Raw genomic sequence first — 24547 nt, 5'->3', positions numbered from 1 at the left:
GGAACTGAACAGACACTTCACAGAAGAAGATACACAATCAAACAACAAATACATGATGTTCAACATCTCTAGCAATTAGAGAATCGTAAATCAAAACTAAAATTTCATCTCACTCCAATCATAATGGCAATTATCAAGAATACAAGTAACAATAAATGTTGGCAAGGGTGTGGGGAAAGAGATACATTCATAAAATGCTGGTGGGACTGCAGATTGGTGAAACCATTATTGAAAGCATTATGGAGGTTCCTCAGAAAACTTGGAATGGCACCACCATTTGACCCAGTTATCCACTCCTTCGTTTATATCCAAAGGACTTAAAATCAGCATACTACAGTGACACAGTCATATCAATATTTATAGCAGCTCATTCACTATGGCTAAACTAAAGAACCAACCTAGATGCCCTTCAACAGATGAATGGATAAAGAAAATGTGCTATACACATACGATGGAATGTTACTGTGTTTTAAAGAAGAACGAAGTTCTGTCATTTGCTGGTAGATGGATGAAGTTAGAGATTATCATGCTAAGTGAAATAAGCTAAACCCAAAAAACCAAAGATCTAATGTTTTCTCTGATATGCAGAAGTTAATTCACAATAGGGGGGTGTGGGGGATAGGGAAGAATAGGGTTACTTTATATTAGGTAGAGGGGAGTGAAGGGAGGTGAAGAGGTATGAGGGAAGGAATAATAGCAGAGTAAAACGGACATTGTTACCTCATGTACATGTATGATTGCATGATCAATGTGATCCTGCAACATGTGTAATCAGAAAAATGGGAGATTATACTCTATTTATGAATGATCTATCGAAATGTAAAAATGCATTCTACTGTCATGTACACTAATTAGAACAAACTGAATAAAAAATTATAACAACTGTATATTTTGTGTTGATATCTTTCTGGACTCTTTTCTGAACAATAGGAGTGTTATATCTTCTCCTGCAATAATTTTCCAAGCCTTAATGATGGCAATAACTCAGTCAGCTAAAACTGCATTTCTTGCAATAACAAGCTCTAAAACATTTTTACTTACAATCTCAAAAGTACCTTCTACTTCAGATGAGCAGCTTTCCTGATTTGAATTTTCTGCAGCAATATTTTTAAGGAAGCTCTACAGTCTTAATCTATGACCTGCAATGTGTGTGCTTGCATGTGTATAGCTATACACACACATATACACATGTGATTTATATGTATATATGTGTGTATGTGTGTGCGTGTGTGTATTATATATAATGCTACTTCTTTGAACACTCGGGAGTAGAATCCTATACAAATTTTTGTAACATTTAGTACATTGCAAATACAGAGAATATACTGGAAATTTCTCTATATAGCATGCAATAATAGCTTCAAGTTTCATGGAACCATGCATACAATTCACCCTAAGAGGTTACATTTTGGTACATTGACTGTAATTTTTGAATATATCATATTAATACATATCCGTCTACCCACATCCACCTGATACTTTAAGATTAAAGGTGATGATACTGTGTGTAAGGATATCTGTGACTCTAAAGACACCTAGGAGAGAGGAAGGAGTCCAGTAGAGCAGGAAGGAGTGTCCTTCCTGTGTGAAAGTCCTTGTGATGGACACGAGCAGAAGGAGGTGGAGGGAAGAGGACTATGTAGCCAGGGAGGTTGGGATAAGGGATCAGCCAACACCAAGGTAGGAAAGGTCAGGAGTTCCCCAGCTTAGTACCTCATTTCCTGCACCAGTTAAGCCACTCACCTTACAGAACAAGGCCAGAGGCTCCTCATGTGAGTTCTCTGCTAAGCTCTTATGTTGGTTAAATATCTAGCATTCCTCAAGTACAGCAGCTATTGAACTGTCCAGATCCACTTTGCTCATTTTTTCCTCTCATTTCAGTCTCCCTTCTCTTCCTCCTGTGTCTGCTCTGATGGTCCAAAGACTATTGTTGGGAGACTAAATCTATTTATTCTCAGTCTTTTTAGGACATGCCAACAAAATTTTTTTTCACCTTCAGTTTTATGAAAAGCCCATGCAATTTGCAATTCATCCTTTTCTATTTAAAAAATTTTGTAGATATGTGTTGCATATCATATCAGATTAGTCATGTTTCATCTTTGAGTAATTGGATAGAAATATCATCTCGTAAAAGCAATAGCCATTGTGGCTGGAGAAGTTTTGAGGCACATTCTCAAGTCCCGAATGGAGACCCCATTTTGAATCTCACTTGCTCTGCAATGTCTGTATTTTCAAAGAAGTGTAGACCTTGAAAAAGAAGGAAATCCCTGTGACTTTAACACAATGGTACTTTTCAAACGTCACATGATAGGATCACAGTGATGTTCCAGGATGCCTAAGACTTGAGGTCACCTCATGTGCTGCTGATAGGTGTTCATCTCTCCATCCTGGTCTCCTGGCTTCCAGTCCCTTCCCTACCCGACACAAAGCAGAGTACTGTGTGTGAATGCATCCCTGTGTCCACAACTCAATCAACATATCCTTACATGAGGTCATGGGCGAAATAAGGCTCACAGACATAGCTAACTGTTCCTAAGCTGTTTGAAAGTTCATATTAGTAAAGTACTGAGAACTGTGCGTGCCTAGTCCTAGAGCCCATGGCATTCACACTGCTGGTGACAGCAGTCTATATTCTCCTTACATTTATTATGATGACTTGTAGTTCCATGAACATTCGTTATCAAAATTAGGTCAAGGGATGAAGCTCTGAATCATGGAATTGTGGATCCAGACGGGCTACCTGAGGACAGCTTTGGAGGGCTGGCAGTTACTGAAGAGGTTAACCAGACTCATGGTCTTGGAAACCCTCCCAGTTGTCTCTGTAAATCACTGAAGAGCTGGGTCACCTCTCAGAAACTTCCCTGGTTCTGCCCCAAACTGTGGGACAATTCATTAATTATGCCACAAAATATCTGTGTTTTGAATAGTGGACCTCCAATAGTGATCCCCAGACCAGCAACATTGGGTAATTTTTCAGAAAGACACACTTTCAATTCATTTTCTGATTGTTTCATAGATTTTTTTCCTCCTTTTCTTCCTGCCTTGCTGTCTTGCTTTATGTATTCTACGGAACTTCAGTCACAAGAGATTTTCTCTAGTGACATAATTTGACTCCTTATTTTTATCTTTTCTACATGTATTATTAATTTTTTTTGTGTGTTTGTGTGTCTGGCATGCTGAACCCAGGACTGCTTACACTCTGAGCCACATCCCCAGGCCTTTAAAATTTTTACTTTATTTTATTTTGACACAGGGTCTTGCTAAGTTGCTTAGGGCATCACTTATTTGCTAAGGCTAACCTCAAACAGCAGTTCTCCTGCCTCAGCCTCCTGAGTCACTGGAATTACAAGCATGTGCCACCATGCTTAGCACTATTGATTTTTACTTTGCTGTTACCAGAACAATACAAAGAACATATTATTCGATCAATCTACAATAGATGCATATATGCAAATATCAGATAAAACCCATTAATTTGTACAGTTAAGAGGGTTTAATAACTACGATGACAATAAAATGAGCCATATAAAATGCACTAAGTGTAAAAACTAAACAAAGGGATAAGTTATTCTGAGACTGTCATTTCATTAAAAATGAGCAGAAAGCATGTATTGCCAGACCATGTTCTAGGTGCTAAACAAAAGGATGGAAACTCTGCTTGGGACCATTGTTATGGAGTGAATGCTTATATCTCTCCCAAATTTATAGATTGAAACCACATTTAATGGTAGTATAAAGTGGGAATTTTGAGTTAATCAGGTTTATGAGATTTAGGAGCCCCATGGAATTGTTGCTTCTGTAAGGTAAGAAAGATACCCCAGAGTTTCCTATCTTTCTAAGGGAAGATGCAGAAAACCACAAAGAGAAATATCATTGGAGTCTCAATCCTCTGACTCTAACGAGCATCTGTTGTTCAACCTGCCAATCCACACTGATCTGTTATAGTGACCTGACTCCAAAGTACCTTTGTGCATGATCAAAGTAAGTAGCCATCAACAAGAAGGACACAAGTGGAAAACAGTGTGCATTCTATGCAACTCCAGTCACAAGAGAAGATGATCAGCCTAGCACCAATCTTTCCTTCTATTTACTGATACAACAGAAGCTGAGAGCACATATGGCCATGCTCTATTCCAGATGCTGAGCATGTATCTGTATATAGACTGATGGAAGTCCTTATCCCATTCTTACTATTGAGAGAAGTAGGTGTCACTCAAGGAAGATGTGTGGTGGGCACTATGATGAGCTCCCTGGAGCTGATGTCAGGGAGGGTGGAGCTGTTTCCCCAGTTGCTTGGAGTGCTACAGGAAGACACTCTTTCATTCTCTCCCCTTTTCTCTGATTATCTCAGGAGAATAATCACTGTACTCAGGGTCATGCTCCTTTCCCACAGTCTTAACTTATGACTGATCAATGCAGAATTTCAATAGCTAGTCCACACTGGACACAGCTTGGGACAATTCTGAAAGCACAGTCAAGCTCCATAACGCCTCACCAGGTTGATGGACTCCAAAATGGGGAAAGCGTCACAAGTCAGTTTTCCCCTATTCTAATTTTGTTTCTATCTCATTTATCCACAGTGTCTGACCCCATATGACCACCCTAATAACTGTGCATACCAATGCCTCCTTGTCTTTCCAGGTAGCTCAATTGGATGCTAATAGAAAAGTACAGGCTGAAAGATTCTGATAAAAGCGATGGAGAATAATTAGCAATACATAGAGTGAGAAAATGTTAAAGCATACAATTGTAGTGGTAGGTTAGGACACTTCATTGACAAATCAACATTTGAACACATATCTTAAAAGGGTTCAGGAGAGAATGAAGTGGTTCTACAGATTATGAACCAACCTTGCATTCCTGGAGCAAAACCAAATATGGTAGAGCATGACAACCATTCATATTTCTCACTGGACTTCACTTCTCTCGTTACCTCTCCTTGCCCCTCCTTTTCTCTTTCCTTCCTCTCTTTCTTTCTCTTTGACAGGGTCTCCCTAAGTTGCCAGGTTGACCTCAAACTCATAACACTCCTGCCTTAGTTCCTAGGGTAACTGGTCTTACAGGCACCTACCACTGTGCCTGGATGGATTTTATTTTGCAAAATTCTGAAGTGTCAGGGTAAGCTTTTTATGACTTTATTATGTTAATCTTGTCTGATTTAGGCATCCATGCAATAAGCCAACAATGACCTCTTTTCTTTTTTCCTTGAAGGAATTCAAATTCCAGGAGCAGAAGACTAGGCAGTGCTCAGCTCGTGAGTCCTCCCACATTTCTACCTCTACCATAGCAACTAAACTTCTACCAGGATATCAAGTCCTTGTTGCCTGGGAATGAGTAATTTCTTGGTCATAGGGATAAATCCATAGGGACCCTTGACTTCTAATAATTCACCAAGCTATTCCTGAGTGTTTTTTTTTCTTTTATAACTTAATTTTGCATTTTACTATTCCTTTTGTGTGGCAATTGGAAAAATTGACTTTTTAAACAATTCCATGGGTGTCTTTTTATATGCCACCTATCATTCATGGTTTTAAAAGTTAATGGGGTGAAATGGTGATAAAAGACATTATGCTTCCATGATGTTATAAATGGAGTTTTAAGTAATGTGTCTAGCAAAGGATAGATTAAATGACCAGCAGAGTTAGCATTTGTAAAGTAAGTTGACAAACATTGAAGTAAGTTGAAATTATTGAAATCCTTAATTATAGAAGATTTTAAAATAAAGAGTAACATTGATTACCATCTCTATGAAACTATGGTTGGAATCTAACACATTTCTCTCTCTCTCTCTCTCTCTCTCTCTCTCTCTCTCTCTATTTCTTGTGGTGCAGACAGCTTTAAGGACATGTACTCGTGGAATCAGAATGACAGTAACATTTCTGGTATAATGAGGAGTCGTGGGTATTGAACTCCAAGGAACAGAAATGGAAGTGTCAGCTAGTGAGAACCTCACTCAGAAGCCCAGGAAACCAGGAAACAGCAGCTGTGCCTTCAACCAGAGATGGCCCTTCCTGAGCTGGAGTTCATAGGCTCTGAGTGTGTCTTCCATCCTGAGAACGTGTTTCTGTCTCCACATCCAGGTGAGGTGCTGGGTCATACCCAGGGAAGTCAGCCAAGGAGCTCAATGTCCCTTAGGTCATGATTTTGATGTGAGGGCAGGTGTTTTGCTCCAGTTTCCTCCCAGGAAATCAGTGGAAAGTGTAGGCAGAGGATGAGGCACAGTTCCCCATGACTCTGCTGCCTGACTCCACATTCCTCCACACAAATCTTTTTACATGTTCTACAATATTCAAGCAGCTTCCATTTCTGTTGGGTACCTGCTCTCTCTGAACAGCTGTAAGGGCCATTTCCTCCTAGTGGAGGGAAATTTATACTTCATAATGGACCTTATTAAGTATTATGACAATGACTTCAATTCTGTTGTTGATGCTGGGAGACTTTTGATCAGTGTAAAAGTTTTCAAAGGCTGCTATAACAAAGTGCTATGGATCCAGTGGGTTAATAACAGAAGTTCATTTCCTCCCAGTCCTGAAGGCTAGAGTTTGAATGATCAGGGTGTTGGCCGGAGTTGTTCCTTCTGAAGCCTCTCTTCTAACCTTGTAGATGGTTGTCTTCTCCCAGGGCTTTCCCATGGTCTTTTCTCGGTGTATTTCTTTCCTTCCTTTTTTTTCTCCCATTTCTTTCTTTCCATGTTGCCCATGCTGTTTTCAAACTTCTGGGCTCAAGTGATTATTCCACTTCAGCCTCCCAAGTGTCTGGGAACACAGGTGCAAAACATTTTGTCCAGCTTTAGTTTTCTCTCCTTGTAATATAAGAATTCCCACCATATTGGATTCTGACTCACTGTAATGACACCATTCTAGAGGAATTGCCTTTTGGAATTTTTGTTTTTATTAGTGCATGATATTTATACATAATGCTCTTGTTCATTCTGATATAATGTGCATGCGTGGAATGTGACTTATTCCATTTTGGTGTCAGAAACTTCCTCTTTCCCTTCTTTTCTTCCCCCTGTTCCCCTTCTTTACTCTATTGGACTTTATTCTATTTATTTGTTTTTAATTGGTGCTTTGTAGATATACATAAAGGTGAAATTCACTGTGGTATATTCACATATGTACATAGGGAAACTGAAGATCACCTTGTAAAGAACCACCTTCAGATTCCCTCATGGTCTTCAGTACTGGGGATTAAGGTGCTAACACAAACATTCTGAGGGTATGGAATTCAGCCCATGACCATCTGTTCCTCTTTTATATCTTTGCTGGATCTTTACCCATTATTCTACAGCAAGTCATTGTCCTTCCCCTGGGAGGTCTGTGAGGACTCAGGGGAAGTAGGTGAACATGCAGAAAGGCTCACCTGGCAGCTTCCCAGACCCCATGTTTTAATTCCTAAAATTACCAGATTTCAAACAGGAGCTTCAGAGACCATAGTTAACAACTGCAGCAACCCATGGACAGCTATCTCCTCTTCCCAAAGCTAAGAGACAGTGACATTTGCTCTGCTTCTATTTTTAAATGAAGTAACAATAAGATGTATATGGAATTCATCACTGCGATATTCCCCTCCACTCCTCTTCTTCCCTCCCCAGGCATGCCACACACCCTCAAGCTGATAGTCCTGAAGCATGCGGAGCAGGCGAGCCGTATGAAGCGTAGTACGCTTGACTCTGGATTGTACATATAGTTGTAAATAAGAGGCAGTAACTGGAACACGTATCAGTTAGGGAAAGTAGAAATAAATTGCCTTCTGAAAGTATAGTGGAGTCCTCTGGTAATTGAGATTAAAGAAAACAGACCAACTGTATAAACTTCAATCAATGAAATCACACACCTAAGAAAACCCATTATAAATGGTACATACAGTAGGATTCTGTTTGTGTAAAGCTTTTAAAGTGCAAGAGAATACAGAAAAAATAATACCGACCTAAGGAAAGGTGTGAAGAGTGATACCTATGAAGTTGGTGTGCATTCCTCTGGGGAAGGAAGCAGCCTGAAGTGTTTGCCCTACATGCACACATGGTGTGGGTGCTTCAGCTGTGCCTTTATTGTTACTGCCTTAAGATACCTGAAGCAGGGATGCCGAAGTGTGTCATTATTAAATGCAGCCTGATGGCTGCCAGCCCTTCAGGATTCTCTGTGCTTTCCCTCAGACCACATCATCCATGACCAAACTGTTATTTATCCCTGCAGGTTGCCTGGCACAGTGTTTATTCATATAATTTCTTCCTGAATTAGGTATGCATAATTTTGTGAATATGTGTTTAATTTATGTATTGTTTGCTTCCTTTTTATTGCATACACTCTGTACATATATATTATGTTATATTACATTATATACACTATCATATGGCTAGGCCAAGTGATTATTTTATTGTCGATGTTTCCTTCCTTCCTTCCTTCCCTACATAATCATGATTCCCAGAGGTCATTTCAAATACAGAAGTCTTTATTTCTTCATTCTTCAAGCTAATGATGGCCTCTCTTCTTTCTTCTTCAATCAACTGCCCACACCCATCACTCTCTCTGAGGGATGAGAAATGTCATGCATTCCTGCTCATGGAAGACTCATGTGCACAGCCACCCCCACACACGCAAACACAACATACCTGCACCCCAGGGTAGGAAAGGTCAACATGAGTCTCTCAAGCTCAGTACTCTGCTAGTTTTTGTCCCAATTGTTCCTCACTGAAACATCTCCTTGTGACTTTCACCACTTTACTGCGATGTAATAGCACAATTAAAATCTGTCCATTTTTAAGATGTGCGCACTAGGGAAGTGTACATTGTGAAATGCTCACTACACTGCAGCTTCTGGACATGTTCACTACTCAGTTCCCATTCTACAGAAGAGGATAACCAGGCTTCTCTTTCAGTTGAAAACCCTTTCCATCCATAAAGCTAATGCTGAATTAGATTCAGATGTGCAAGTCTAACATACCAAGTGCTAATTGCTGACATCACAGGGTCTCTCTTCCCCCTGAGAGGAAGACCATTGCTCTCCAGGGACACAACTATTAAGCAGTCTCATCATCTAAGTCTGTGAATTCTTGTGTTTGTCATCTGCAATTAAAATTAAAAAAAACTTTTAATTTCCATCTGTCGTCAGAAATGATTTCATTTTTTTCTCTCATTTAACTATTTTTGTTTGTTTAATTTAACAAACTGACACCTATCACATTAAGGGAAGGAGTTTCCTTATGATGAAAAAGAGAATGTCATCAACATTGTTACCCAGTTTCTCTTAGAATTAATTGCTCAAGCAGACTGCTTCAGTTCCCAAGGAGAGTCTTAAGAACTTCAAGTTAATTTTGTTTTTGTTTTTGTTTGGGGTGTGTTTTGTTTGCTTGTTTGCTTGTTTGTTTTTGTTTTGGAACTGAGGATTGAGCCTAGGAACTTGAACTGAGTTAAATCCCAGTCCATTTATATTTTATTTTGAGACTGGGTCTTGCTAAGTTTCAGAGACTGGACTCAAACTCATGATGCTCCTGCCTCAGCTTCCAGGTGTTGGAATTACAGATGTGCACACCTGCATGAGGCTTGAACTTAGAGGTACCACTCTCGAATCTTTGCTCCTTTTTTTTTTTTTTTTTTTTTTGGTGCTGGGGATCGAACCCAGGGCCTTGTACTTACAAGGCAAGCTCTCTACCAACTGAGCTATCTATCTCCACAGCCCTGGAATCTTTGCTCTTCACCATCTGAATGGGCTTTCTTTGTCAACTCCAATTAGGCATAACTATAAAGCAAGGAGAAATTGGATGCTTTTTCAGGAAAATCTATTCCAATTGTAAAAGGAAATGATGACGCATCAGGGGTCATTTAGAAATATTAACTCTTTGCTGTCCTGAAGCCTTAGCAGAGATTGACTCTAGGAGTCAGTCAGACAATGGACTGACCCAGTCTAGGCCAACCATTAACTGTGTGTTGTGTCTATGATACGTCCATCTGAGTCTGCAGGGCTGAGAGGCCACAAACTGCCTCACCTGAGTTTTGATGATCCCTTCTCATGATGACTCACACCAAAAGTGGAGAACATGGATCTATAAGACAGATTTGATAGGTGAATTTCTTCTTACTTTCTGTTTCCTTGCATGGAAAAATTCTGAAGGAAAATCAATGTCATGTACTTTGTCCCAAGTCTCATCACTTGGTCACATGTGGAAAAGTGTTCATGTCCAAGAGAAGGAGTAGAAGTTATTGGAAGCTGTAGAGAAGAGAGCTGGAGGGTGACAGTAAGCAAAGCATGGATTTTAATATTCTCTTTAGTGCATGATACATATGAAGAGAGTTTTTTTTTAAGAAACAAAAACACCACTTCTTCCTATTTAGAAATACCAAAGTGATCTAGATTGCTTGTTAAAATATACACTGCTGGTCCTTATCCCAGAGTTTATCATCAGAGAAGTCCATAAAGGTACCAAGAATCATTCCTGCAAAGTTCCACTGTGACACTTGTGCTGTTCCAGAGACCACTCATTCTATTTTATTTCCTTACAATCTTTTCTGTAACATTTACTAGTGACATGGAGCCCGAAAACCAAAGAGCCATTTCAAAATTCCTCCTTCTGGGACTGACAGATGACCCAGCACTGCAGACCCTCATCTTCAGCCTGTTCCTGTCCATGTACCTGGTCACCATCCTGGGGAACCTGCTCATCATCCTGGCTGTCAGCTCTGACCCCCACCTCCACACTCCCATGTACTTCTTCCTGTCCAACCTGCCCTCCACTGACATCTGCCTAAGCACTTGCACAGTCCCAAAGATGTTGCTGAATATTCAAATACAGGACCAACGCATCTCTTATACAGGCTGCCTCACCCAGGTCTGCTTTGTTATAGTTCTTGGATTCTTGGAAAACTTTCTCCTGGCAGTGATGGCCTATGACTGCTATGTGGCCATTTGTCACCCACTCCAGTACACAGTCATTGTGAAGTCCCGCCTCTGTGTTCTGCTGGTTCTGGTCTCTTTGCTCATTAGCCTTTGGGAAGCCCTCCTCCGCACTCTGCTGTTGCTGAGGCTGTCCTTCTGCTCAGCCCTGGGGATCCCCACTTCTTCTGTGAACTTGCTCAGGTCCTCAAGCTACCTGTTCTGACACCCTCACTGACAACATCCTGATATATATTGCAGCTTCCATGTTTGCTGGTCTTCCTCTCTCTGGGATCATTTTCTCTTATGTTCACATTGTGTCCTCTGTCTTGAGAATGCCCTCATCAGGAGGGAAGCATAAAGCCTTTTCCACCTGTGGGTCTCACCTGTCTGTTGTCTCCTTGTTCTATGGGATGGGATTTGGGGTGTACATTAGCTCTGCAGTGACTGACTCATCAGGAATGCTGCAGTGACTTCAGTGATGTACACTCTAGTCCTTCAAATGCTGAACCCCTTTATCTACAGCCTGAGGAACAGGGACATGAAGGAGACCTTGAGGAAGCTTACAGAGACAGTTTCTCTACTATGAAGTGTCATGTACTTTGAAGCAGGTTTTATAGTGTAAGTAAAAGTGACAGGATTCCTGGTAGCAAGAATGTCTGCCTCTCTCCCTATGTTCTGCTCACAGAATGGTAAAACTTAATGACCAGGTGCATTTTAACTTGTCTCGAAACCTCCTGTTGCCTTTTGTCTAGCTTTGCGATGTTTAACGCACAATTTACATTCCCTAAATACAATTTTGTTTCCTTGATTCACAGAAGCAAAGTCTCAAGGAGAGGTTTTTCCTTAGCAAATTTTCTTGTGATACTGTTTTTCTTGCAAAAGGGCAATTTGGGGTGATGAGTGGACCAGAGAAAATATTTAAGTAAATTTGTGGTGGGACATCTACTGTAGCTTCCCCTTGTTCCTGGGACTGTGAGAATACAGTGGCTTAGCCCATTTCTATGGGATTCAAACTCTTATTTGCTGTTTGTTCAGATCTGTGATATTTGGTAAATGATTTCAATCTCTAAACTTCAAACGTTCAGGCACAGTGAGTGTGCATGTGTGTGTGTGTGTGTGTGTGTGTGTGTGTGTGTGTGTGTGTGTGTGAGAGACAAAACGTGGTGTAGCGTCATGGCCAGCTCTTTCTCCCCCTGAACGGAAAGTGCTACCCTCCACAGGGACCCTGCTGATGGGACCACTGTTAGCTTGTGACTTTGCATTGTCTCATGAATTTCCATTTTCCAAATATCAGGAAATTTTTGTCACCTTTCTTAAATGTCTACACACTTGACATTTTTTTCATTTAGCTGATGTTTGTTTAAAAATTAATATGCCACCTACCACCTTCATCGAAATACTCCCTTAAGATGAGACAGATAATCTGAGTTTCCCAACCTCCCTTAGAATTAATGGCTGAAGGAGGTGGCTTATGTTTCTGTGGGGAATTCTCCTGAGCTTCAAGTACAGATGCTTCAAGCATAGAGGCAACATTTTCTGACTTTGCTCAGGCCCGGGTGGAGGGATGCCTCGGAACCACTGTAACTAATTTCATGAGTAGAGATGGACACACTTGGAAGGCACAGAAAAGTCTAGAGGCTTTGGCCCGGAAGAAAATAACCAGGTTGCACAGGAAAATCTCGAGATCTGAGTGATCACTTAGGAATGCCAATTCCGTGTACCCAGAGGCATTAAGAGATTGTCCGTGAGTCAGCCTGGCACTCAGAACATCTGAGCCCCAAACTCAGTTTGGGCCAAGCACACACTGTGGATCGGACATGTATGGTGTTATCGCACTTTGCCTAAGTGGCCTGGTGAACACATGGGCTGATGGTAAGAATATTTGCCTTTGCCCAGATGATCATCTGGGTTGAGACATTGTTCTGCTACTTTATAATTCTCTTTTCATGAGATGGAGTCTTTTGACATGTGACGTTAGCTCTTACTTCTCCCCCTTTGTCAAGTGTGTTTAACTTTACCCACTTCGGTTTATCTTTTGTTGATCTATAAATGTTCTTTTTTGAACCACAGGAAGGCTCTTCCACTGTGTGGGCAGCCACAAGGTCCCCCTCTTTATAACTCCTGGAGGTTGCTGTAATGATGAGGAATGAGCAGGTAGAAACTAGGCAGCACAGTGCCGGGCCCCTGGGCCTCACAGGGGCATTTCCCATCAGGGGCATTTCTCAAGACAAAGGCACCTGGCAGGCTTCATCCTCCCAGGGGAGTGGGTAGAGGGGAAAATGAGAAAAGAAGAGAGAATGTCCCTAGCAGTGCAAATGCCAAATTTAGGCACAGTGAACTTCATATTCTCAAATTTCCCTTGGGACCTGGAGGTCATTTGCAGAGGAAAGGAAGGAAGTATGGAAGACATCAATATGCTTTTTGCATGGACACACTGCAATTAAAATGATCCCAATGACCAAATAAAGTAACATGTGAATCCATGCAGGCATTGAAACCATGAAAGAAAACATTGTGTGATTGAGGGCATGTCATAAGAGATTTTTAAATATTCACCAAATGTATACTTGTGTGGTGATATTTCTTATGGATTACTCAAATACAACAAAAAGTATAGAAAGTAACAGTTAAGGTCCGGGTAGTGTCTTGAGCAGTGAGTAAGAGAGGAATCAAGTTTGGTTCCAACAAGTGGATTTTATTCATGCAACACGCACTCAACTTAACATTCCTAATGTTAGCAAGTCACAAATACATTGAGGATCACTCCCTTGTTCACCTAGAGTCTAATCCCTGTAGACTTATATGATGCAACGTCTCTTAGCCAAGAAATCAGTCAGCAAGACCAAGGGGAATCTTCTCAGTCATAGCCTCTCTCAGCACCTCGGATGTCTTTAGATGTCCTTGGGAGTCTGATAAGCTGGAGGCTGGATGGCAGTCATGGTCGTGGAGAGGTGGTCAGTCATCTGATCTTGGTGACAATGGTCACACAGCAATCAGCAATAGTGTGGACAGCAACCGGGGCAGTTAAGAGACAGAGCAACATGGAGTTCTCTGGTCATGGTGCTGCTGACAGTTTGCTCCAAAAGTCCCGGGGTTTAAGTAGTCATTTGCAGCCCAGTCATGCTCTGGTCTTCATTGATAAAGACCAGAATATGACTAGACTAGGAGCCACCACTCAAATCATAGATAAAGGTTCATATGGGCATTGTTAAGGAGTGTCATCCTGCCACACAGCAAGTTTGTCAGTAGGCACCTTTATTATTTTAGTTTAACAAGTCCAGGCAAATACAAAATACAGCTTATTATTACTATGTAACACATAACAATAGCAATTCCTATTATTTCCTTGTCTTATAACAGGTACCAACACTCAACATTATCAAATTCACATCTTAAATACCCTCCTCTCTGGTACTGTCATTGCAATAGAGAGCACACATTTGAAGCCATGTTTTAGACCGTTTTGTTTTTGCCTATTCCCCAGAATAGCTGCAGCATTAACTTGATGTACATTAGTCCTCTGTGGTTTGTGTTGTCTTTGGTATCATTCTTCTACAATGACTGCATTTTATTTAAAAATGCTGTATACAAGCAGAATCATATTGTGCATGTCATTTCATTACCATTTTTTCCTTGACATGTTTTAGTAATACTAGTGATTTCATTTCTACTTTACTACTAGATATTTACATAATATTGTTACATCCCCTTTGGTTCCTCCATTTTCTCTCCGACTGATATCATGGTGTTTGCTTTCTATCCTTCACACATGGATCAATACACGTACAATATGAAACCACACACAGGGGAAATTATTATAATAGTCCTGCTTCTGAGAAGGGAAAGAAAGAAATTCTGGGGAATACGTATTCAGTATATATTGATATTTAAATAGAAGGTGTGAAGTTGGCAGAGTAGAACAACAACATTCAGTCATTCTGGCCAAGAGTAAATAGGGGTGTTTTATAAAGGTTATCATCACAATATCTCTGATGTTGTTACAGTTTAAAATATTCTTACTTTATATAGAAGAATTGTTAGACAAGATGGCAAGACACTAGGTCTCTCTGGGTTTATACTTCCTCCCCCAGAGTCCTCGGAACTAATAGAAAGGAGTGCCACCAAAGTTCTGCACAGACACACAAGGGGAGGCAATGGAAAGAGAAGGTGGAACTGATGAACACCTTTTCCCTCCACCCCGCGAGGATGCAAGGATAGGTCAGAATTTGACCACTGTCATCCTGTTTGAAAGGGGGATGATTTATTTGCAAGAGGAAGAAGATGGCTTTTGCCACCCTATAGGCAGTGTAGGGTAGAAGGAGATCTCTGGGTGCTGTTGAAAACAACTAATCAAAGGGGGGGACGATATGGGGAGGATCAGGGCATAACCAGACCCCAGTCCTGAGGTAGGCAGCGTCTTCTAGTCCTACTGCAGGAGGAAGTGTCCTTGTTGATTAGGGGCAGAAATGAACTATTCCTTTCTTCTCAAGGAGAAACAGGGAACAACTCTCCCAAAAACATAAGGCAAGGAATTTTTGAAAGAAATACCTTGCCAGGAAGCCCAACCTGAACTCACCAGGTTTATACACAGTTTCTTTCAAGCATTCAAGAAAGAGTTAATCTCCATGTTAGAAGAGCAATTTTAGAATAAACAAGTGAAAGACAACTCTCTGTCTTTATCACTGATTGGGTTAATCTCAGAAAGGAGTGGGAGAAATTGGACTATAGCTGAAGCAAGACAAGAGGAGCAGAGAGGGTTTTTAAAAAGAAATAGATATACACAGGATGCTGTTGTGAAGATGCTAATAAAATGAAAAAATTGATCATGGAGAAAAAAGGTGAGAGACTCTCCAGAGCTTCGTCCTACACTTGGCAAAAATGAACAAGCTCTCTGCACAAGTGGAGATAAGTGCTTGAAGATGGTAATAATCTTCTGTTTTGTTCAGAAAAAAAAAAATAAGATAAAGACAGTAAAGTGTCTTGAAGAGTTCTCAAGTCATCAGTAATATCACAATCTACCAGGCAGTTTTATATAGAAGTTCTACAAATAACTTTTTCAGAATGAGTGGAAAGATCAAACAAAATTTTCAGAAACATAGATACGGAATATCATCTAGTTCATTTTTTCATGCTACTAGTGTTTGAATCCAGTGCCTCACACTTGCTAGGCAAGTGATCTGTCTTGGAACTAAGAACCAGTCCTTCTCTAACCCATTTCCAAGGCTACTAGAGCATAGATACCTAAATCACACAAAATTAACTCCATAAAGTAATAAATCAAGGTACCCACAATCCTGAAAAATTGGAGAAAGACTTCCAGAAAACTATATCTGATAAGAAATAATGAGGGATAAGATATATATCCAATTTATATATTTTTGCTCCAGGAATTCGGGGTTGGTTGATTCTCTATAGAACCATAACTTTTACCTCTGAACTCTTATCAGGTCTGGGCTCAACTGTCAAATTCTCCTCTCATATACAAGAGCACAATACAGTGCTACTATGTTAGCAGATTTTCAAGGCTACAACAAAATACCTGAGAAAATCAACTTAGAGGAGAAAAGACTTATTTTTACTCATAGTCTGAGATGTTTCAGTTCATGGTCAGATGGTTCCATTGTTTAAACCTGTAGCCAGAAAGAAACATCATGGTGGAAGAATGTGGCAGAGGAAACTATTCACCTCATGGTACACAGGAAGCAGAGTAAGATAAAGAGCAAGGGACTAGAGACAATATGGTCCCCAAGGGCATGACCCCAAGTACCCACTCCCTTCACCTGGGTCACACCTCCTATAGTTCCCAAAAGTCAATTCAAATTAAGAATTCAAATACAAAGGAAAAAACTGGAGAAAAGGAAGGGAATCAAGCGGGAGAGAGGCAGGATGGGAAAGTACCGAAAAATGCCGCATCATAGCCATGGTTGTTTCAAGCAGCTCGCCACTGCTTCTTCCTCTTTCGGCCCGACCAGCAGGACGAAAGACACATACTCTTCAAAAGTTCATGAAGCAGCTTCCCATTTATTCAGATAACACCCTCAATATATAAGCAGTCTCATGCATAAGCAATTGTAACCAGATATGTCCATCCAATCCTGTTAAAGGTCAAGTGATCACTCACTCAAACATACATGTAAATTATATCTGTCCACGTGCTAGGCGGCTGAACTGATTATCACACAGCCAATTGTAAACGCTTTCTGCCTTTCTCCAGGCATAATCAGGATGCCGTTTGCTCTCTGCCAGTCGCCATCATTAGATGCACGTCGCGTAACCTGGGTCTCGCCTGCCACAACTCCCCCTTTCTGTTTATAAAAGGGTCCGTGCCTGTCTTAGGTTGTCCGTGGCAGAGCAACATCCTTACCCATCATTGGACAATGAGGCTCTAGCCCTCATTTCCTGTCTTAGGTTGGTATGAGCTCTCCATGAATCTTACCTGTCTTTGACTACTGGTCCAGCATTTTTAACCAGACTTGGGGGGATGAGCCAGCATCAATTGTGATGAGAACTTGGCGAATAATGGCTGTTTCTCTGCATGGATGTATATGCATTTTGTATATGCACAGGACAGATACAACACACAAATGACCTCCCCTGGACAAAAACTCAAACTATTCTTTTCCCCATAGAACAGCAGACAGCAGAAATGTGGCCAATTGTTGTAAAAATAGGAGGATATAGAATAGAGGAGTTGGTAAGGGGTACAGGATAGGCCCACATCTTCACTATCCCCCATAGTTCACGTGAGTCTCCTCCATTAACTTGGCGAGAAATTGCCAGCACCATCAGTGGGAGAAGCCTCCTCATCTTCTTCCTGTTTTTGGGTCTCTGTTGAGGCCTTGACCAATCTCTCCGGCACCCAAATTGTGCATCCTGGGGGAAAACACAAACAGATCCTCGGGTCCAGATTAATACCGATCTGGGCCTTTCCATTGTCCTGATAAAATGTCCTTCCAGAGCACTTGAGGTAGATGCTTTTTATTAGGCTTTGAATGACGGTCAGCAACTGATCGGCCCTCAGAATCAAGATTTAAAAAAATTTAAAATGAACAAGACAACAGACAATTTGTCTTTTGGGGATCTGTATGATTCCCCTATTCCCCCTTTTTGTTTATAAAACATATTTTTAAGCATTAAATGGGCACACTCAACAATGTTTTCTCCAGATTATAGGGAATTCCTGCAACATGTTGAATACCAAAGGTGGAAAGGGATACTTTTAACGCCTTAAGGATTAATTCTGCCACAGATTCAGTAAACAAGGCTAAGACCTTGTTAGGGGCATAATTCATGTGAACCCATAGAATAGGACCCTTTTGCCAAAACACTCCTGTGGGTAACTTATTTGTGGCCAAGACAACGAATGATAAAGGCTTAGTTAGGTCAATACAATCAAGATGAGCCTTTTCCATAGTTGTTTCAATAAGCTTGAGAGCTGTTCGAGCCTTAGGGGTAAGCACTCGCTTAGAAAGAGGTTCAGAATCACCTTTAAGAATATCAAACAGGGGGCCCAAACTTGAGGTGGGTAAATGAAGGTAAGGTCTAATCCAATTAATATCACCCAAAAGATTTTGAAAATCATTTAAAGTTCTAAGCTCATCCACCTGAATGGTAATTTTTATGGGTTTAACCATAGTTTGATTTATGATAGATCCCAGGAAGTTTTTGGTGTCTGTGATTTGTACTTTATTAATGGCAATGTGTAAGCCCCATCTTTCCAGTGACTTTAGTAAGGAATTATAACATTGCTCTAAGACAGGTTTTTCCTTATGAGCTAGCAAAATATCATCCATATAATGATAGATTAAAAGTTGAGGGTTAATTTGTTGACACACACTGGGGTGGAAATTAATCTGATTACCTTGCCTTTCATATGGTCCTTGGCCTGTCAGCATGTTTAGATTCCACTGAGGATTGCCCGCAACTGCATTATGTCAGACAGTATCAGAACATAACTCCTGGTCAGCCACCTTCCATTTTAATATGGCTGTGCTTTTTTAAGGATTGGAAGCCACACCCAATCCTTAAAATCTGATCTGCCTGTTGAAGTGGCCAGGCTTTTGGCCATTGTGTAATTTTGATAATACTTTTGTCAGCCCCAGTATCTAATAAGCCCTCAAAACTTTTGCCTTCTATCACTAACTTTGTCATAGGCCTATCTTTTAAACCCCATGTTAACATGACCATATTTTGGCCAGTAGAACCTAATTATTTATTTTCCCTAATAATATTCTTTGATGGATACTGATCACGGCAGCTGGGTAAGACCAACAATTGTGCTATGCGATCACCCTGAGCTATTATTACTACACCTCTTGGTGAAGAAGCAAGGATTTTTATTTCTCCTGTAAAATCAGGGTCTATAACTCCAGGGACAATATTTAATCCTTTTAAAGCAGAAGAACTCTTCCCCAGAACTAGTCCCACTGTTGCTTTACGTAATGGACCGACAGCCGAAGTTGGTATTGGTTGTACTCCCATCTCTGGAGTTAATACTGCTCTGGCGGAGGCACAGAGGTCTGAACATCTACTTTCTCTTTCAGAAGCTTGACTTCATTGTTCTTTTTTTACAGTTTCTAATATCTTTTTCCTTTCTATTAACTGTTTTTGAGATTTTGGTTTTCTAGAAGTCAGACAAAAATGAACTAATGTACACATTGCTACAACAACAACAAACAGAAACCAAACAAGGAAAGGTAACACAAATAACTTACACATATTTGTTATAGGATGTCCTTCGCTGTCTCTTGGGACAGCCTTTCAATATATTCCCTCTCTAGGAGAATCTTCTGTTAATATTCCCTCTCTAGGGGAATCTTCAGTTAAGACCTTAAGGTAACCGTTTCCTCAAATAGGGAAACCTTGTTAATTACACTAGCAAAACTGTCTTTTATTTACCTGAGCGCTCACCAATTCCCAGTCCGATCCTCTTCTGATCCCGATCCGGGCCACCACGTACGGAAAACCGCCACTTCTTAGCCCAGTTTGCTTCAAGCGGCTCACCGCCGCTTCTTGCTCTTTCGGCCTGACCAGCGTGACAAAAGACATATACTCTTCAGAAGTTCATGAAGCAGTTTCCCATTTATTCAGATAACACCCTCAATATATAAGCAGTCTCATGCATAAGCAATTGTAACCAGATATGTCCATCCAATCCTGTTAAAGGTCAAGCGATCACTCACTCAAGCATACATGTAAATTATATCTGTCCACGTGCTAGGCGGCTGAACTGATTATCACACAGCCAATTGTAAACGCTTCCTGCCTTTCTCCAGGCATAATCAGGATGCCGTTTGCTCTCTGCCAGTCGCCATCTTTAGATGCACGTCGCGTAACCCTGGGCCCCGGGTCTTGCCCACCACAGGAAAGGGGAAGAGCTCCACCCCCAGTGTTACCATTTACTATCCAAAAGAAAAGACTCTGAACCTGCAGTTCACAAATGTGTTGCTCCAGACTCTTAAACATCGTTGAAAACTCCAAAGAACTTTTATTTATGTGGATTATATCTAATGCTGTATTAAGTTAAACCATTTTAAAATAACAATGTGCCCAGTAAAAGTTATTTAGTAAGAGGAATTTGGTTGTTTCACATTTTTGTAAATGCTTTTAATGTCTATCAATAAATTACAGCATAATTTCTGTAACTACTTCTGTATTCAGTCATAATATCATACACTATGTAGCATCTGGAATATTCCTTGAAAATTTGTGAGAGAATGAGGGTTTAAACAGGAAACTAGCATCTCTGTATTTTCATGAAAATAATTTTGACCTCATAGCTCCAATAACAGGATCACAGGTACTCCAGGGACTCCCCACAACATACTTTGAGAACCACTGACTTAGAGAAACAGGGATTCCAGGTCTTGGTAAGGAAACAAAAAATAAGTCAGGAACTTCTTGCCATACCAGAAAGTAGGGAAGTTGAAGTTTTTAAAGACTAGTAGGGTCATGCCAAAGGGTTCAAGAGCCAACTTGAATAGGTTCCCACAGATCAAAAAAGGATGAAATTGTTTGAGCACCAATAAGTGACTTCGGTGAATTTAACAATATCAAATATGGACACATATGTGAATTCAAAATAGGGGTTTTTTTTGTTACTTTTGGATGACTTTAGGGAACCAACTTATTATTTTGAAATCAGAAAAATTTCAAGCATTTTTTCCTAGCCACTCTATACAAATTGTACCTTAAAGTAACAAAGTGGCTGGTGAAAAAAAAAATTTTTTCAGAGTCATTAAAGAACTAATAAAAGAAGAAGATGTGTCAATTAGAATCATCACCATTTTACAATCCTTAGTTTATCCCTGCAGTGATCATTCAATAGCTGTACAGGTCTCAAAAAGAAAGGAAGTCCTCCCCCTTGAGGAAAGCCGCTTCACTGCTGTGAAGTAGCCTTGCCCAACAAATCGAACCTGAGTCGGATTACGTGTCTAGATCATACCTGACAGGTGCTTCTTACCCACCACCAAAACAGTACAGGTAGATAAATCTGGACTGTAGGGACTGCAGGCCAGTGACTCTGTTTATTAAACAAAAATATATTGAGGGGGGAAAAGAGGCACAGAAAATAAAAGAGGCAGAGGGAAATATGAATACTACCTATTTTATTAAAAGATTATTGTTTTATTTTTGTATGTGATGTCATTGTGGTTATATCTTAAATAGGAGTTCTGGTATTTTAAAGATACATTCTATAATATTTATAGATGAAAGGATATAGAATTTACTTCTAAATAATTGTGAAAGGAGGAAGGAGGAATGGAGGAAATAAGATTAGTAATGAGTTAGCAATTGCTGAAGCTGTTTGATAAGAAATGGGAGCTCGTTATATTCTCCTTTCATGTACAGTTTTGTATTTACTTGAAATTAAAAAAAAATTGATGAAAACGTGCTAGGTGCACATTGAAATGAATTCCCTGAAAGGTGTAACTATAAATCATAAATTAAAAACAATAAGTAAATAGAAGGTAGCAGTGGAGTAGAGGAAGGGGATCAAAAGAAGGGAGAAGAAGGAGGAAAGGGAAGTACTGAGGATTGAAATGGAAAAAACATTACATGCATTATAAACACATCAAGATGAATACCACTATTATCCACTATTAGGTATGGCTATAGTGCAGTTATAATTATGTATGATGTATCAAAAATGCATAAATGTATTCTACCATCATGTACAACAAATTAGAACAAATTTTAAAATTTTTAAATAAAAGCAGGAATAAATAATTTGGATAGATTCAAACTAAAAAGCTTTTTCTCAGCAAAGGAAACTATCAGCAAAGTGAAGGGAGAGCCTACAGAGTGGGAGAAAATCTTTGCCACACGTACTTCAGATAGAGCACTAGTCTCCAGAATCTATAAAGAATTAAAAAAAAAAAACTTTATATGAAGAATACAAATAACCCAATCAACAAATGAGCTAAGGAAATAAGCAGACACTTCACAGAAGAAGATCTATAAGCAATCAACAGATATATGAAAAAATGTTCAACATCTCTAGTAATAAGAGAAATGCAAATCAAAACTACCCTAAGATTTCATCTCACCCCAATTAGTATGGTGATAATCAAGAATACAAGAAGCAACTGGTGTTGGTGAGGATGTGGGGTAAAAGGTATACTCAAACAGTGTGGAGACTCCTTAGAAAACTTGGAATGGATCCACCATTTGACCCAGCTATCCCAATCCTTGGCCTATACCCAAAGGACTTAAAATCAGTGTACTACAGTGATGCAGCCACATCAATGTTCATAGCTGCTCAATTCACTGTAGCCAGTGAACTGGTTGTGGAACCAACCTAGATGCCCTTCAATTGATGAATGGATAAAGAAACTGTTGTATGTGTACACAATGAAATATTACTTGGCATAAAGAAGAATAAAATTATGGCATTTGCAGGCAAATGAATGTAGTTGGAGAATATCATGCTAAGTGAGATAAACTAATCCCAAAAAATCAAATGCTAAATGATCTGTCTGATAAGCAGATGATGAAACATAATGGGGGGTGGGAGGGAGGCAAGAATGGAGGAAGGATGGATTGTACAGAGGAATGAGAGGGGTGGGAGGGGTGCGGGGAAGGAAAATAAAATGAGACAAACATCATCACTCTATGTATATGTATGATTACACAAATGATATGACTATACTTCATGTAGAATCAGAGAAACAAGTTGCATCCCATTTGTTTACAATGTATCACGATAAATTAATTAATTAAAAAAAGAAAAAGAATAAGAAAAAAGTAACAAAACAAACAACTGAAAAACATCTACCAAGGGAGCCATTGGGAGATGTTCATATCCAAACCATGAGTTCTGCATACTAATTTCCCTCATTGGCTGTGTTGTTCTCTACTCATGGATGAATGTAAACCTCAGTCAACAGGGCTGCTGTCTCAGCACAGGCTGGGTATGTGGAAAAATGCAGTCTATTTCTGACAGGCTGGACGTGCAAAGTCTAGATCATGGTGCCATGGTGCCAGAAATCTAGTCCATAGTGATGACCCTCTTGGTAGTTTGCAGGTGGACACCTCGTGGATGTGTTTTCCCTTGGCAGAGAGAGTGAGCTCTGGCATCTCCGCTCTCCTTCCCAGGGTACTGATCCCATCCTTAGATGTCCATCTGTATGACCTCAAATAACCTAATTGCCTGCACATGTCCTCCTCCCAATACCACTGTGTTTGGGAGAAATGGAAAATTATCAGGAAAGCTGATAACTTGTGATGTAGAGAATTTTGTGGTTGTGAACTTTAAAAATTTAGGTCTTGTTTATTCCACAACAACCTTAACTTTATCCTGTTGCTGGGCCATAATCATCAAAACCTGGAATATTGGAGCAGGAAAGGCACAAAAATCCTATTGTTCAGAAATGAGAGTCCAGAGAACCAGCAACACATAGATGAACCATTTCTTTATTTCTGAATTATCTTTACAAAGAATGAATGGGCTATCAAAAAAGTGCTAAGAAACAAACATGAATTTGATTTCTGTCTCACATCCAAGGTAAAAATAAATTTCATGTGATCTCCGTTTTGCAAAAGGAAGAGTAAAACTCTTTTTCATCTAGTAGTTGCAGGTTCTCTGTTCTAGTGCCTAAGTCTTTGATCCACTCTGAGTTGAGTTTCATGCAGGGTGAGAGATAAAGTTTAATTTCATGTTGTTACATGTGGCTTTCCATTTTTCCCAGCACCATTTGTTCAATAGGCTATCTTTTCTCCAGTGAATGTTTTTGACACCTGAGTTCCTTAACAAGGCCCTTAAAGCACAAAAAATTAAATCAGTAATCAAGAAACGGGATGGATTTGAACTAAGGAGATTTTTCTCAGCAAAAGAAATAATAATGTGAAGGGAGTGCCTACAGATGGGGCAAAATTATTATTGATTTGCACCTAAGATAAAGAATTAATCTCTAGGATACATAAAGAACTAAAAAAACCTAACACCAAAAAACCAAGTAACCTAATAAAGTAATGGGCTAAGGAACTGAACAGACACTTCACAGAAGAAGATATACAATTGATCAACAAATACCTGAAAAAATGTTCAACATCTCTAGCAATTAGAGAAATGCAAATCAAAACTACTCTAAGATTTCATCTCACTCCAATCAGAATGGCAATGAACAAGAATACAAGCAATAATAAATGTTGGTGAGGATGTGGGGGAAAAGGT

At 39.9% G+C, this 24547-nt stretch overlaps 1 protein-coding gene across 1 annotated transcript in view; it reads left to right on the top strand.

The window, feature by feature from the left end:
* Positions 1–10525: 10525 nt before the first annotated feature.
* Positions 10526–24547, top strand: part of LOC306646128 (olfactory receptor 7G2-like) — a gene marked incomplete at both ends in the record, with an annotated part of 90014 nt that continues 75992 nt past the window's right edge. The window contains one exon of the mRNA XM_079114590.1: positions 10526–10765. Coding sequence (XP_078970716.1) covers positions 10526–10765 — 240 coding nt within the window. The remainder of the gene's footprint in view (positions 10766–24547) is intronic.

Source organism: Sciurus vulgaris (assembly GCF_902686455.1).
Source record: "Sciurus vulgaris genome assembly, chromosome: 16".
Taxonomy (NCBI): domain Eukaryota; kingdom Metazoa; phylum Chordata; class Mammalia; order Rodentia; family Sciuridae; genus Sciurus; species Sciurus vulgaris.
The sequence above is the reverse complement of the archived record's forward strand: the minus strand, read 5'-3'. Positions and strand labels throughout refer to the sequence as shown.